The sequence below is a fragment of the Perna viridis genome, chromosome 6, assembly GCF_037379345.1.
Source record: "Perna viridis isolate PV_CMFRI_1.1 ecotype Kerala chromosome 6, ASM3737934v1, whole genome shotgun sequence".
NCBI classification, from domain to species: Eukaryota; Metazoa; Mollusca; class Bivalvia; order Mytilida; family Mytilidae; genus Perna; species Perna viridis.
In genome coordinates this window covers 20,688,091-20,705,730 of record NC_142450.1, presented here as the reverse complement: position 1 = coordinate 20,705,730, position 17,640 = coordinate 20,688,091, and the positions used below count along the sequence as shown (strand labels likewise).

The following is a 17,640-nucleotide window of genomic DNA, read 5'->3' as shown; positions in this document are numbered from 1 at the left end:
GACATGTAAAAAAACCCATGAAAGTGCTGCATGCCCGTTGACTCCATTCATGTGCAGAGCGAAGGTAAATTTCTCAGAAGTTCAAAAATTATTTTCTGTTCTGAAGAATTGCTGTCATTGTAGTGAACCTCTGAATTTCTGCGCAGTTATATTGGTTCTTTATGGATGGGTTGATTTCAAGTTTGGTTTGTGGCTTTATATAGATTGGGCATACATTGTAAATGTTTTTGGTGCTGTCCTATTTCAAATTCCTGTCTGAGTGGGGGTAAGCCAAGCACAACTATGCATGGAAGTTGATGTTTTGTCCATCTACAATTATTGTGTGTGCTAAATTTAAAAAAAATGATACATAGTGCTGATCATGCTGTTCTGATACATAGTGCTGATCATGCTGTTCTGATACAGAGTGCTGATCATGCTGTTCTAATACATAGTGCTGATCATGCTGTTCTGATACAGAGTGCTGATCATGCTGTTCTGATACATAGTGCTGATCATGCTGTTCTAATACATAGTGCTGATCATGCTGTTCTGATACATATTTCTGACCATGCTGTTCTAATACATAGTGCAGATCATGCTGTTCTGAAGTTTTATATATGTATCAACATATGAAGATATGCATACTGATTTTTTGATGGGAAAATAAGAAGTTTTGTTACAACACAATTTTTGTATGCAAAATTACAGTTAGACTTTGTAAGGCAAAATCTTTTAAAACTTTCAATAACTAAATTAAAGCCATATTTTCTGTACATCTGAATGAACTTATTAAATCGTTTGGTCCTTGGAATAATTTATATCAATGGAATAAATTGTCCTTTTTTCTAAAGCAAGGTATAATATCAGTTAAGAAATTACAAGCCAATTATATTACCGTTTTAGAAGATGTAATTTTTATATTTATCACCAAACATGTAAATTGCAAGTCTGATTTTTTCTGGAATTGCTATAAAACTATTGTGTTCTATCAGATAGCAATCTTTTCTGAATGGTTGTGGGATTTATTGACAGAAAAATCTTGAATTTCAGGATGTGTAAATGGCATTACTTTACTTTTGGTATGAGTTTCTAGTTTGATTACAATAAAATCAATCTGAAGTTTTTGTTACCATATGACTCGGCCATAATAGATTATTGATACATCTTATAATTATCTCATTTGTGAATTATTGTCATATCATAACTAGATAATTGGTTTCTTTGATGGGATGGCCAGTATGGTGCTGGTACTAAATTACATAATTAGGTCCTTGTCCGGTCGTGTCATGGTACAAGGGTCCCTCTTTGTCTCTGATATGACATTTTAAGAAACATAAGATTTTTCTATGTTTATATTTATGACGTCGTGCGTAAAAGTGGTTTGTTGGAAATTCTGGCACAGCATCAGATCTTCTCTATTATGTACAAAGTTAAACAGACTATGAGAGATTTTCATACATAATATATGTTCTGGTAATTATCCTGTGTACTTTAGTGTGTCCCTTCAAGTTTACATAATGAGTGTCTTGAATAATAAATTTTTAAAAACTCAGTACTTATTTCTTGTAAGCAGCATTGAAAATCGTGAGACTCATGCGAAAACTTAAACAAATTTGTCTGTCCTCTTCTTGGCAGACAAACTTTCTTGATTAAATAAGTGTCTAATCTAATGTAAGTGATGGAGAGCAGTTAGCAACTTTTTATTGGTTCATATATATACCTCAAAGCATAACCATCAAGAAGACTGGAATCAGAAACAATTTATGTGCAGCTTGTATGACTCTGTCATTATACTTATTGCTTATAAATTTGTATAAGAAACTCTTTTTAGTAGATAACATTGTCATGAGACTAAGAACAAATCTTCATGAAATTTATAACATATACCAGTAAAAAAAATACAATACTTGGAATTTATCAGTAATGCGAATGATCTTTGTCTGTTAAATCAATGACAAAAATGGTATAGATTTCCTAGATTTTTTTTAAAATGGAATGGAGCCACTGGGTATTTCAGAAACATATCGTGAAGTCACCAGATGCTTCAGAAACATGGCATAGAGCCACTGGGTATTTCAAATCAGGGTATGAAGTTAATGGGTGTTTCCGAAAAAGGACACATTCTTAAGAACAGCAGGCATGATAAGCCTCCATTCTAATTGCCAAATCGTCTGTAGTATCTCTGACTGCCAGACTAACACACTATCTACAAGGTTAAATGTATTGGTAAACAATGAAACTTAAAATACATATTGTCTATTTTTAGCTAAAGCAGATGATTCCACGGAGGTCATTTTTGACTAAGTCTCGATCGTTTTCCCAGTTGTCTCGCTCACGGTCTTTATCGAGCACAACACAAGTAAGGCAACCTTAATGGTGTGGAAATAATATATATGGATAGTTCCTAAAAACCAAGGGATCTTATTCAAAGTCTCTGTTTAGCATGACTTTCTTCTTCTTCATATCTTTTGTTTTTGGGAATGTTAGCCTTTTTTCTTACTTCATACTTCTTGACAAAACTCAGCTTCTTCTAACAGTACATCTACAATGTATACAACTGAAATATCCTGAGTATCAGTTTTTGTGATTTGTCAAATTTTAACAGATGTTTTTTTTATGGATTTCTGGTAGAATTTTCACATTTTGCCTGGTATTTGAATTCATGGTTTATATAAACCACCAGAACTACAAAAATTGATACTAACAAGTCATTTTTCTCACACAGTGCTCACTGATGACTGAAATGAACTCATGTGTTTTATATATTCTTGACTGAAAATTATATCTATTTTAAACTAGAAACTAAACTTGTAGTTAACAAACTTATTTTTGTTAAATATAAAGTAAAGATGTTTGTTTACAGTTTGAATTTTAAAGTTGTTTTTTATACTTCATACAAAGTTTGGGGGTATATAGAAATCACCCCGTCTTTCTGTCTGTCCATCTGTCCTCATTTCTTGTAAGCACAACTCCACCTATACAACTCAAGGGATTTTGAGGAAATTTAACAGGAAGGTTGGGTATCATATGTATATCACTGTCCTTAATGAGCCCAGTTTAGATTTTTTTGGACCTGGTTTCGATAAAAGGTAGGTGTCATATATATCTTTCTGATACAACCTTATGCATACTTATATGCATACTTATAGCAATGATATTCTTTTTTATTAACAATACTAGTTAATGGACGAAAATGCCTTCAATCTCAAAAGACCATCGAATGAAATCTTGTTTATAATTTAAAAAAACGAAATCACATGGTAGGTTGAATGTTCTTTCCATCATTCCGTCTTACAAGCGCCCTTATTTTTTATTGAAACCATTGTCTATGATAATTTTATTCAGGCAAAAATCATTCCCATGTGAAAAATTAACAGTTAATTAAATATTAACAGTGTACATATGCATGAAGGAATCTGATTACTGTCAGAGGATGTCAAAGGGAGATAATCCAAATTTAGGGTTTCATATGTTAAGACCTCGTAAGTGCAACTCCTCCTACACTACTCAAGGAATTTTGATGAAACTTGTATGTGTGCATGAAGGAATATGACTACTAACAGAGGATTCCTAAGGGAGATAATCCCAATTAAGGGTTTTTACATGGTAAACCTTGTAAGTGCAACTCCTCCATAAATGCTGATGGGATGTTGATAAAATTTTATATGAATGTTTTGTATCATACGTAGATTTGCATGATGAAATAAAATTACAGTTGGATGACAACAAAGGGAGATAACCCAACAAGTTTTTTTTACATTGAAGTCCATTTGAAGCAGGGGGTATTTTTTTTTTGTCAGCTTCCTCAGAGTATTTCTATTTTTTGATATTTTTTAATTGGAAACATTTTTAATTTAAATAGTATTTGTCATTCGCTCATGACACAGACCAATAAGTACTTTTCCTATGTTTGAAAGAACCAATGTATTATAAATTTGTACTCAATTTTTAAATTTTTTTTTTAATCCACAGCTTATACATTTTCATTTATTTACAGAAACTGATTTTATTAATGAGAAGATGTATTAGAACCTTGACTAGACAAAGTAAACACTGATAAAATTCACATTCCTTTAGGGATCTAAATACAATCATAGTTATAGTATGTTATTGATTGGTTTACAGGAGGTCAAACACCCATTATACATAACAATGGTTCATTTTGATTCTAACTACCGTCCTTTGGTGGTTAAACCCTCTAAGTAATGCAAAGTCTCCTTCCTGATAAGTGTGTCACAATAGTTAAACTTCAAACGTGATCTATTGCTCGAAAAAGACACGTAAAAAACTCTCCTACATTGATATTGCTATGCTTAGTGACGTAATAGAAATCTTCAATAGGTCTTTATACCATTGTCCTATGTTTAAATGTCCTTTCGTCCCTGAATTTTATTTAAAATCAAGTTCTACATACAGTTTTAGGACTTTACTGAGGAAATTGGTTTTTAAAAAATGGGTTATCTAGGTTAATTTCCTTAGCACATAATTGTCAATTTACAATAGAGTTATTTCTTTTTTTAAGTGACTTTTACATGTGACCTATGAACTGTTTAGAAATTGAGTATTACTACATGAATACCTTACATGTCTATAGATGTAATTATCATCTGCAAAGAGTGGGATTATCATATTGGTAGTGGGGTAACAATTTAATTCCTGCCTCCCACACAGGAGCAAATCCTCTCATGATTGCCTTAGATAGAGGTACATTGTTCTATTGTTCTAGTACCTATTCAATCAAAATTGAATCAGCTATGGATTAGGCATAGTCATATAGAGTACAGATTAGTAGCTTCTCCTGTTCCTTGTGAAGTTTGTCTAACATAGAGCCAAGGTAACTCAGTTACCTGAAATGTCTTATTTTTTTTTATTAAATAAGTTTTTTTTATTTATGATGTACTTCATGTCTCTGAAGGTTTTTAGTTTCAAAAATTTAAAGGTATTCTTCTGAGAGGGGAAAATGCATGACTTATGTTGTTTTTGACTCTAGTCATTTTAAATGTTTCAACTTTTACACCAGATTTAGATCATGGTTAAAGTTGATCCATTAAGAATTTGAAATGTAGCAGGAAGTGTGACATTAGGACTTTCAACAATTTATTTTAAACCATTTAAACTTGACACTGATCTGAGCCCTTGAAAAAAGTCCAGACACATAACGGTACATTTTAGAGAAAATAACAGGTACGTAAAGAACTGGACCATCATTCCATGTATTTAGTTGGAGAGAGTAATGAGTTCTGGGCTCCCACATTAGGTTTATCTTTTTGTACCATATTACTTACAAATACTTTTCTTATAGGATTTAGGAGAAAGGTACAGATAGATTTATATCTTTGTTAATCTGAATTTATGACGAACTATGCGAATGAGAGAGGTACAGGTGCTTAAGGTATTGTCATCCTTTCATTGCCAAGTTTTCGGCTGCTATTGTCAAGAAATATTTAAGCACTTTTTATGTCAGTCCAGTTTTAATCAAGTCAGTTGTTTTCAATGATAAATTGGTTCTACATCAGGAAAAATAGTGGAAGTAATTTGAAGTAAGTGATTTTATAGCCCTGACACATGTCGTATATAAGAAAATTAAGTTATTATTGGAATAAATGTTCTCAGGTGGTAACAATGGCTAGACTAGTTTATTGTTTAGTATAATTTATATTGGGCAATAAGGATGTGAGTAAGACATCTTAGCCCATAAAACTTCACATATTTAGTGATGGAAGAATTTGGATCTGTTCCCATGCAGTTGATAACTTCTAGAAATAGATGTTTTTCTTGTGTTATTGGAACCTTCATAGTAAAGTAGTTTCTAATCTATTGGACACTTGTCTAAACCATATTCGTAATTATCCCCCCCACACACACACACACACTTTGGTAGGGAGACATTTTGTTTTTTTTCTGTTTGTCTGTCCATCATACTTTTGTAAGCACATCTCCTCAGTTACTACTGCACCAAATTTCATGAAACTTTGTAGGTTACAGCGAGGACCAGTTATGTAGTCATTTATACAAATTTTTGATCCACTGAATCTTGTGTTGTACTCCTTTGAACTTTGACAAGGGGAGACATATATTGTTGAAGACAAAAACAAATTTCCACTCTTTAACCATGAAACCTTTCTAAAATCTAAACTGACTGAAGGATTTAAAATTCTGTTACGACAGGTATTTTTTTTTAAATGCATTGAAACAAACTGTTGTGTACATACAATGTTTAGTTTAGACAGGTCTCTAGTTATATCAGGGTTCTGATTAGATAGGTGTCTAGTTAAATCATAGTTATGATTAGGAAGGTCTCTAGTTAAATCATAGTTCTTAAGAGACAGGTCTCTAGTTAAATTGGGGTTCTGATTAGACATGTCTTAAGATAAATCATAGTTCAGATTAGACATGTCTTAAGATAAATCATAGTTCTGATTAGACAGGTCTCTTGTAAAATCAGGGTTCTCAATATACAGGTCTCTAGTTAAATCAGGGTTATGATTAGACATGTCTACAGATAAATCATAGTTCTGATTAGACAGGTCTCTAGTTAAATCAGAGTTGTGATTAGACAGGTCTTTAGTTAAATCAGGGTTATGATTAGACATGTCTACAGATAAATCATATTTCTGATTAGACAGGTCTCTAGATAAATCAGAGTTGTGATTAGACAGGTCTTTAGTTAAATCAGGGTTCTGATAAGACAGGTCTCTAGTTAAATCAGAGTTGTGATTAGACAGGTCTTTAGTTAAATCAGGGTTCTGATAAGACAGGTCTCTAGTTAAATCAGGGTTCTGATGAGACAGGTCTCTAGTTGAATCAGGGATCTGATTAGACAGATATCTCGTTCATTTGAAGTTCTGTTTGAACAGGTATCAAAATTATTCCAAATTCTGTTGAAATAGATTTCTCTGTACAGTTTCTAGTTTACAGCTTTAACATTAGAAAAAAATGGATATGGTGAAATGTAACAAATGCACTAGCATAAAGTCTAAACACAAAATAGAAAAGATCAGCAAAAGGTCATCAAAATATGTAAACACACCTTTAAGTGAAGTAATGAAATCCAGGGTAACAGAATGATGACAATTCTTCAAAATCAAATTAAAAAGTAATATAATGACAAATAATGACCACCATTTCCAGACTGTGGACAGGCACGTGAATTTTGTTGTGGGGTATGATTAAATTTTATAAGGCCTTAACCAACTAAAAAAAATATGCAATAAATTATTTGGTGTCATATCTTTTTTTTCAATTGAACTTGATTGATATAAGGATTATTTACAATGCATTTAATAGTTTTCATTGTCAATTTTTTTCTAAAACTACTCTTATATTAAATTTTACCCCATATAGAGTTAAAAATTTTACAATCCTTTCTCCTTCCTTTGTCTTGTTGATAAACTGTTTCTATACTCAGTGTATGACATTTAGATACTTAACATTATGTATCTGCATTAAAATATAAACATGGCTATTCATGGTAGTTTATGGCATCGTCACGATTTTATGAATGGCTTACAAAAGAAATCACTTGACTTTATGGCTACAAACGTCAACATGCAACAAGCTACCAAACTATGTTGCCATAATTATTCAGGGTAAGTACATGCATTTTAACTTCAAATGGTTATTTTTTATTGGATTTTTGATTTTAAACTTGATTTAACTGTAGAGCTACAAGGGTTGTAAAATCTTCTGTAATTTGTACAGAAAAAAAAATGCCCCATTGCAGGCAAGGCCAACTCTTTTAAGCCATAACATTTCAAACTTGAAGTTTTTGAATGCCATACATGTCATAACAGCATGAGTTTCTTTTCAATACATTACACTTGGACCAGATCAATGTTGCATTTCTTTTCTCTAAATATTAGTGAAAGACCAATCTGTCAATTGCTCTACAGCTTTGCCCAGTAGTTTATTTTCATGACCATGCTCCAAAATGGAAAATACATGTAATTTGGAATCATTGATTCATAACATGCTATTAAGAATTGTTTTTTTTTCTTTAATCTGGGAATTTTACTTGTTGAATAAGAAAGCAAATCAATATAAACATCTCTCAATTGGTTTTTCTCTCGTCTTTATGCCAAAATGAAAGGTAATTCTTTGGAATTACCTGAATCTAGACTTTTATCAGAAATCAATGGACACTTGATATAACAAATACTATCCAAAGCAACCAATTTTTGTTCAAAATATTATAGTTTATGCATGCTCATGCTAAATTGTGAAGCAAATTTAGAAAGTGATTGAATCTGTAGATTTGGTCATCTGATAACCAATTTATGAAATCAAGGCAATTTTATTTTCATTTGTATTGATCACTCTCCATCTATTGATTGGTCATTAGACTAGTTGATTACAGGTGAACATATACCTGTGATACCTGGCAAAAGCTCCCCCACGTAGGTATAATTATCATAGGTACAATAGACTTCCCAGCTGGGCTTGAGTATCTGATACAGTTATTGGAGAATTAGATGTTAATACACAGTGTTTTAAACCATTGTAGTAAACTCATTACTGAAGTTAGGTAGTGTTATGTATATGGGTGGATTATTCTAAGGTGAAAGTTGCTGACACTATGCATATCAAGGTAAGAAAAATATACAAGTAAAAATATGAAAGTACATTGAAGAAAAGGTACTTTAAACCTATTTATTTTTGTGAATAATTATTTTTACCCACTTCAGGGTATCAACTTAATTTCACTACAATTTTTGTTTGCTCTGCCAATTCTCTGCTCAACATTTATTCTATGATGAAGCGACTTATTGGTGGCTATTAATTTTCACGATTTTTTATTGCTTGTGAAGTTACTGATAATATGTTAGTTTGCTTTATATTGAATGCTGAAATACATTCCTTTGTACTGTATTAATTTTTTGTAGTGTGTATGCACTCTTGCTCATAGACAAAAATATATATCTTTATTAGTTGCATTTAAAATAAGGTAATGAGATAAGTTATTATTATTGAAAGTGTTGGAATTTTTTGTCTCAATTTATGGGAATTACAGGAAGAATATAAGAAAATTAAAGACTAAAAATGATAGCTGGTTGAATAGAAACTGATATTATTTAAAACTATTAAAACTTTAATTTAAAAAAAAAAATGAATATAATATGCCCTTTGTCATTCTGTCTGTCTGTCTGTACTTGACGAACCTACTGAAAGACTTCTTCAAGTATAAAGTTGACGGGTATAATGTTTTTTTTTTGTTTTTTTTTAACACCCATGCACGGTTACTATATATTTCACTATCAAGTAGAATACCTAAATTTTGGAAGTGTTAAATATTTACATGCTCAATCCAAGTGAACAAAAATACTAAAAAATTTTTTTGTATGTGAGAGTTTAAGTACAAGCATGGTCTCCCCATCTGATAAAATGTCCCAAATTGAAATGCACAAAACATCCCCCAATAATTGTATACAATAAACCAGTTATATTAAGCCCTTTATGTAAAACTTTCAGCCAAATATTTATACGAATTACCAAAATTTGACCATCAATTTTTTTTTGTTGATCTTAAACACCAGTAATTGAGTTGACACTCTGAACATAAGATCTGTTTTGTTGTTTTTACTGTGAGCCATGTGTTTTTAGAAAGTAACATAATTGACCATACTGAGATATATTAACACAGTTCTTGTGAAATTCAGAAAATTTAAACATTAATGTTTAATATAAGGTAATTCTAAATAACAAGCACTTTGATTAGACAGTACTGTAGTGTCAACAATTTAGGAATAAACTCAGTTTTCAAAGTTTGAAACTTATAACTTGTATAACTTCAATAGCATATCACATCCTTATCATCCCTAGGTTTTTTTAGCCATCCAAGAGTACATAGGTTTTAGTCTGTCCGTCTGTCCACATTTTCTTGAAGTGGGAGGTTTATCATGATAATGCTGTCTTTCTGCCTGTTTGTCTGTCCTTCCATCTCTAATATCAATCTACAACTCCTCTGAATCCACTGAGTGGAACTCAATGAAACTTTCACGATTTTCTTTTGTATGATGCCATTGTGCACCTCATATTTTGTTTTTCCATTTCAGTTGCTCATAGGGTTTCCTATATTGTTTCTGGGAGAGTAGTTTTTGAAGTATCACCTAGTGAGCTTTGCTCAGTTTGTTTTTCTAAAAGATACTTGCTGGATTCACATGAAACTTTATACGTTTATATTTACAGTAACTATTATATGGAGATATGGATATGGTCAGAAACTTAGGTTTCCACAAGCTTATAATTTTTAATTTTCATCAAAATGATACCAAAGCAAATTTTTTCGTTCTACAAAACACAGGCTGCAGCAATGTTTTAGTAATAATTTAAGATGGCTATCACTGTAAAATGTTTTAAAATTGTGGAACTATATCTAGAAATCAATAGAATTGGTATCATGGTTATTTCCTGAGTGTTAAATACTTCCTATAACAAAGGAAACGGTCTGATCTTGTTTGTGGATGGATCAGTTTTATGGTTTTACACCTGGTATTGGTTTGCTATTAGTTATAATGGATACTTTACTGAGGAGATCAATCTCAGTTTATATATCTATAGGGATTACCATTAAATGGTTCCCTACTTGTACTGGTCAAATAAAGAGATTGATGTATTCTGATTGTGGACAGGGTCATTGTTTTATAAACAGTTAAACAGTGTTATATATATTTTATTCTTTTTTCCAGTCAGAAGTGTAAAACATTTGTTTAAAGGTATATTAGTTTTTTCTTTGGTGTTTACTCTGCTGTGCCTTGTGTAAGACCCATATCTTATTTTATGTCCTTCACCACTATGTGGAAGGGCACACTGAAATACCAGTGTCTGTCAGTTCATCCGTCTGTTCGGTCACACTTGTGGACCCAACTCCTCAGATATCGCAGGACGAATGTTCAGATTTTGTAAGATTGTTAGTCGCCATTTATAGTCATATTGCATCACCATTTTGATTCAACAAATTTAACAGGAGTAATAGGAATTTTGCACTTTAACTTTTTTTTATGGCAGAGGGCTACAAGTTGCTTATTCCTTAAAAATGATTTAAAAATTTTTGACTTTATTTTATGACGCTTTGTGTTAGGCCTTTTTAATTTTTTTTTTATTTTGAAGGTTTTTTACTTGTATTGGTCAGAGATTGTTAAATATTGATGGCTTGGCCCATTGTTATTAGAAGGTATTTTTACTTTCACCTATTTATTGTTTGATTTTGTTTATACTAGAGGTGTAAAGTATTTAAGTAGCAGTCTTTGTAAGAATCATGCAAAATCTGAAAAATGTGATACACCCCAAAAAAGACTACATATTTTTATTTTTGTAATTGAGTTGTCTTATGGGTCTATATTGTGAATTGTGTTATTATTCATTCATATCTGCCTGCTCTTAGGAGATATTCAACAATGAAAATCCAATAGATTCTATTGTATTTGAGGGTCATTTACAGAGTTATATCCCATACTTTTGAAATCTACAGTGCATTCTGTATAATTTTTATCTCCTATGAACATGGGCTGTATGAAAAACTGCATGTTACTTTCTGTTTACTATGACATTTAAAAAAAATATCAAAAATAAAAATATGTAGGCTTTCCAACCATGAATCACATTTTGCATGATTATTATGTGGAGTGCTACTTAAAAGGTTTTGATCATTTTTGTGTAAATTTACTTTATTTTACAATGCCTTTGACTAAGCTTCTTTTTCATTTTTTTTCCTTTTTGAATTATTGTTCAAGCATAACAAAAAACATTACATGCTTATGCATGCTTCATCTACAGTTTACATTTGCACTTCACATTTTAGTTATGTTTCAGTACCATAATAAATAGTCTTAAATTGAGATATTTTCCCTCAAATTATTTGCATTAAGTCCAAACCGTTTGTTTGAAATGTTATCTACATAATAAAAATATTTTGAAGGCACCCATCTAAAGACTTGATTGAGTGTTTAAGGCCTGTTTCATGGCAAAGGAGAAAATAAACTAATCTGGTCTACTAATAAGGAAACAAGTTTCCAAATTTGCTAATTTTCAACATTGTACTACAAGTACTATAAAAAATTCCATTAAACAGTGTGCGGACCTCCCAAAGAACATGTTTTAAGTTTGTCAACCCAATGTTGCTAAAATTAAACGGTACATAATAGTCAGCATAATGACGGAGTGCGGAAATATGAAGATAGAAATTCAGTTTTTCTGGCCTAAAACATCTGACTTTTTATCAATGGAAGGAAGAGTGACGACTAAATTTATTGCTAATTAAGTCATGGTTGGACTTGCATGCAAAATTCCATTATATACTGTTTATTAATTTGCCATCTCAGCATCAACATCTTTCATCTTGTTCCTTGGAGAACGGTTCTATTATAAAAAAGCTTTTAATCATTATAGTTCATCTTAATAGAAAATAATAATCTGATTTTTGTAAGAAATTGTGACAGAAAAAGTTTAAAAGTTCATGAAAGTGCTAACATTGTCCATAACTTACAAAGCATACTAAAATTGTAATAAAAATACATGATATCAGTATATATATATATATATGGTACTAATGTAAAGAATGTTAAAAATATGATAAAAATGTTAATGTCAGTTAAAGATGAGAAAAAAGTACTCCTATTATAATGAAACATGTTTGTGCTTGTGAATTAGATGATTTTCTTTGTGTTTAAAAGTACTTTGCATCAACTTAATACAGCTGTTTGTGTTTTGATATTTTTAAAGCAATGGAAGTTTTAGTAGTAGGACTTAATTATGTGTTTTAATTGATCTTGGTAAAATTTACTATTTCATCTTTTTTTAAAAAAAAAAGACGCCAATGCAAATAATTTTTTTAACACAATGAACCTACACAGTTGTAAAATTAACCTTGACCTTGTTTTAAGTCACCCATTTTCATGTGAAACAAGAATTAATATGCCCCTTTAAATTTTATATATAATTTGAATCAACATGAAATCCATTTTATTATTTCTTCCCTACAGATGTATCAAGTGACTGATTTTTTATAACTTACTTTTAATCAAAGTACCTTTATTTACATATTTACATAGATATAAGTGATAAGTGATAAATCCATTTGTATCAGTGGAACTCTTCATAATTTTATGACAATTGACGTGCCAGAACTCCACTAGCAAAATGAAATTATATGATATTTTAGTATTTATAATGTTGACAAATTGACACAGATATTATTTCATATATAAATATTTCTGATTCACCTGTGCGTTTTGATTTTGTTTACATCTTGTTGCTAAGGGAGGGTAAATGTCATACTATAATGAACTCTTCATAAAATTAGATTTCCTATGGGGTATGACAATCATGTGATCGAGGCTAGGATTAAAGCTTATTCAATAATACATAAAGATATACACACAACATGGCCTTTAAAAGCCTAGACGGTTCCTTTAATTCTTCTTAACACAGGGGATAAAATAACATTAGAGGTAAGATAGACTCAATCAGGGATAAGCTCTTGTTAATTGTTTTCAAATTAGATAAAATGGTCATAGAATACATTAAAAATGCATAATGTGTATTCCCTTTCTTTGTTAACCTTGGATGTGTATTGGATTGTGTCTTAGTTTAGATAAAGGATTTAATACATATTCTTTCCATGGGCTATTGATCTGAGATAAAAGTTGTTGCAAAAATGGATTTAATATTGCAAAGGTAAATTTACTTCTGTGATTTTATGATAATGATAACCCTTTGACTGTGCTGTTGGGAATAATTTTTTAAAAATTGCAAAATCCAATGAGTCTCATGAAAATATCTTTGTTGTCTGTTAAAACTTTATGTAAACCAAAATTTAAACAGTCTTGTACCTGTTTTCTATAAATGTTATTAAAAGTCCTTCACAGAGTTACAATTGCTTACAAAATCAATATGTATATAAAGCAGGTAAAAGATAATGTATATAGCGTCTTTGAACTAAAATCAGACGCACATGCAACCGATTTGCTTCGTATTTCACCGAGATATGCTGGTAAGATTTGGTTACTATACTTCATGCTTACAAAGCCATTTAAAAAAATATGCTACTTGTGTGCATTATCTAATGAAGTGTATCAAATTGATTGTTTTAATTTTTTGTTGTAAAATGTAAACATTGGAAAAGAACCTTGTAGCTTAAATTTTGTCAATGAATAGGAGTTTTTAAGTGTGGACCTTTCCATCATCTCGATGAGCTGTTCTTGTAGATATTTTGTGTTGCTGGTCATGTTATATGTGCTTTGTTCTGAGGTCAAGTAGAGTATAGAGGCTGTGAGAGGTCAAGAGGAGTATAGAGGCTTTGAGTGGGAAGTATGTTCTGAGGTGGAGAAGAGTGTAGAAGCTTTGAGTTGGAAGTATGTTCTGAAGTCGATAAGAGTATAGAGGCTTTGAGTGGGAAGTAGAATACAGTCAACCCTGTCTTGAATGACCTTCCAAAGAAATCATGGTCACATTATACAGGTGCTTAAACAATGTATATAGATTAATTTTACATAGAATGCTTTCATGTCTCTTAAGAATACAGGTGGTTGTGAAGACAGGTCTGACTGTAAATGTAAATTCAATCTAAGCAGCATGTTTGTTTTTTTTTTTATTTTTTAAATTCTTTTATCATATAGATAGCTTAGATTGGCTGGATCATGACTTTAGTATGGTACTTTAATACCAAAGAATTAGTTCAGTCTATTTAGGACTGACTTGCCATTGGGGTATTTGGCATGGATTCTAAATTGATTCTTCCTAAATTTAGAACTTCCTGCTCCATTTATGGTAATTAGCAAACAAATTTTAATAATATTGACAATAGTGTGCTTTGTTGTTCAGTGTGGAACAGCATTAGAGACCAAATATAGCAGACATTATATTAATCTAAATATGGAAATAAATTGTAAGTAGGAAAAAGACTGTTTTCCTCCACATTGAAGTTGTTAAGCTGGAATCATAGTTGCTTCATGACTTCTTCAACCTGATCTCCTTATTGTGATATGGCCCTGGTAGTTGAAACAGTATTTTTAAAAGAAAAAAAGTTCTGAATAAGGGCATTGTTGTCCAATCATTCAATTGTTAGCTGTGCTCACCTTATGTCATTCTGTTTGTTATATTAGAACAACTAGAATGGTTTGAAAAGTTGAGAAAAACTGAAGGCTCTTGTACAAATATAAGCTTTGATAAAGGACAGTCACCATTTGTCAAGCCCCTGTCATGATGTGTCCTGCTGTCATCTGGGCAACTGACAGTCTTCAAGGAATGATATTAAACTTCTAAGATAGCTACATATGGTCTTTCAAACAACGCCTTTGTTCAAGTCAAAATATGACATGAATAATTCAGAGTAGTTCATAATTTGGGCCTTAATCTTTGGGTCTTTAATCCTTGCAATTATTGCATGCTGGTTCACAGACTTACAAATCTTTGATCTTGAATGAATGTTTTTTCTTAGTCAATTATTATGACAGTGATCAGATAAGATCTATATTTGTACAAATATTTGTTGGTAGTATTTTAGTGATATATGAGTAGAGTGTGTAAAAGTTAGTAGCTGATGAGTGTTTTATTACTTTGTATTCAAGTTAGTGGTTTGTGTAGATTTTATGCAAAGAGAAATAACCCACTCAGTAGACAGACTGGTTCACTGCCTAATTAAGAAGAGACAGAACAGAAAATATCTCTCTTACTGAAAGAACTTGAAAATTAGTAATTACTTCTTTAGTGTTTTTATACGCCCTACTTTAAATGCAGGGAGTGGGAATATTCTTTAGTGAGCTTTGCTTACAGTATTTACCATGGTTTGGGGTTCTAAGTTGCCTGTTCTTCCTTTTCTGCATAGGCAGTCAACCAGTCTGTCTTTTGAGTTATTTCCCTTTGTATTAAATGTTAGCTCAGTAACTGACCTTATAAGAGTGATTTAGTTCATAGTGGGGAGTGCTGAAGTAGTGGTACTTTTTATTTATACTTCTAACCCACTTAACAACTGTGCCTTGTTGATGTGCTAGGTTGAGGGGATTTGTTAAGCAAGGGAATTTTTTCTCAGTATTAAATGGTTAACCTCTTCATGGGTTTTTCTATGCAATTTTTATTTATCTTTTACAACTAATAAATTCTGATTTATATGGGGATATTTTTACAGATTTTTCATGACTTAAAAAATATCAAAGTAAACTCCTAGTAATTTTTGTTTCACATTGATATCAGATGTTGTAATATTTATTGTTTTTTATTACTTTCTTTTGTAACTTATTATCCTTGGCAATTGTCAGGGAACAAATGGAATTGGAAAAGCAACTTTCCTATCATTGAAAAATATATAGATCAACTCTGAAACCATGATACTGAAGTGTAAATTTTTGTAAGAATCAGGCAAATGGAATAAATCAGAAACATGCATGTCAAAACCCCACCAGTTGGACGAGAAAAACATCACTCAAGGATGCTTTCTGTATTTGGAAAGACCATTATTTGATCTCTGCATCATTGGATTACTCAGAAACTGTTTCAATGGAACCTTAGAAAAAATAGGTTTTTGACAGAGTTATCTACCCTTGAAATATTGATTTTCAGTGCATTTCAGTGAAATTGTAACTCAATGGTCCAGCACGATATGGAAAATCTTGTCTGTTTTCCTTGATTCCGATGGTGAAAATAGTCCAATTAAACTATCAAAATAGTGTTTTTTTTTCATACCATGTTTCACCAACTGCCAGTAGACAGATTGGTTCACTGCCTAATTAAGAAGAGACAGAACAGAAAATATCTCTCTGCCTGATTCTAAGAGATACTGACACTTAAGGGCACATGCCTTGAGTTGTTGGTCACACTTTCATAGCTTTTCTAGAAATACATGTACATGTACAGTATTGGAGGTCATTTAGTATAGCTCATATTCCATTCTGTCTGCATAAATATATTGAGTAATCAATAATACATTTTTACTGCAGTTTTCTAAATATGTTTAATAACGTCATTTAATTCTCTTTTATATTCTGAAAGTTATAAAATAGTTACATTAAGTGAGACTCTAGGGATTAAATATGTAACTTCATAAAGCCTGGGAAAACATAACATGTATCTCTTAGTCCTTCTGTTAAAAAACTGGAGTCATGGTCCATGATTAAAAGTTATATTAGTAAATAAATGTGATGAATAGCTAGATTGTTGATAGATAAATTATATTTATGGCTATTGATCCTTGAGCAGATTATATTTTCCTGATAAGCCTTTAAAGTTGGGATTTGTGCACTTAGTATGCATGTACTCTAAAATTAAAGGAGGTCCATTTAGAAAGCAAAGTAAGTAGGTCAATAGCCTTTGGTATTGATGAAAAGGAGGCTCGGGCTGCATTTGAAGTGAAACTTATTGATACGTCCCATATTTTTTATACATACATTGAAATAGTGCCCTTTCAATAAATGTTTCGTCTGAATATAGCTGAAATATTGCTGCTCGGACGTTAAACTCCAACAATCAATCAATCAATCAGTTAATGGTGAATGTTTACTTTATTACTGTTTTTAATCCAAGTTTTTTTGTCTCTAACTGTATGCAAAAGAGTGTGCTATGGAATTAGCTTTAGGTCCTTTTTTATTCCAGATTGGTTTTTTCTACCATACTTTAGTTTCCTTGGACAGATTTCTTAATAAAAACTTACAAAAATGTGACAATCACACC

At 31.4% G+C, this 17,640-nt stretch overlaps 1 protein-coding gene across 14 annotated transcripts in view; it reads left to right on the top strand.

Annotated features, from left to right (window-relative positions):
- The window catches only part of LOC148614027 (uncharacterized), a 92,979-nt gene that overhangs the window by 27,893 nt on the left and 47,446 nt on the right, over window positions 1-17,640 (top strand). For 9 of the 14 annotated variants that reach the window (XR_015923548.1, XR_015923549.1, XM_088587777.1 and 6 more), the window contains exon 10: window positions 2,249-2,341. The exons of 3 other annotated variants lie outside the window; for them this stretch is intronic. Coding sequence is in view for 9 of the 11 variants with exons in the window: in XM_088587777.1 (XP_088443903.1) it covers window positions 2,249-2,341 (93 nt within the window). In the remaining 2 variants the exon portion in view is untranslated. Of the gene's footprint in view, window positions 1-2,248; window positions 2,342-8,417; window positions 8,570-13,900; window positions 13,970-17,640 lie in introns of those variants that run through there. 2 more of the 14 variants (XM_088587789.1, XM_088587788.1) reach the window with 2 other exon arrangements.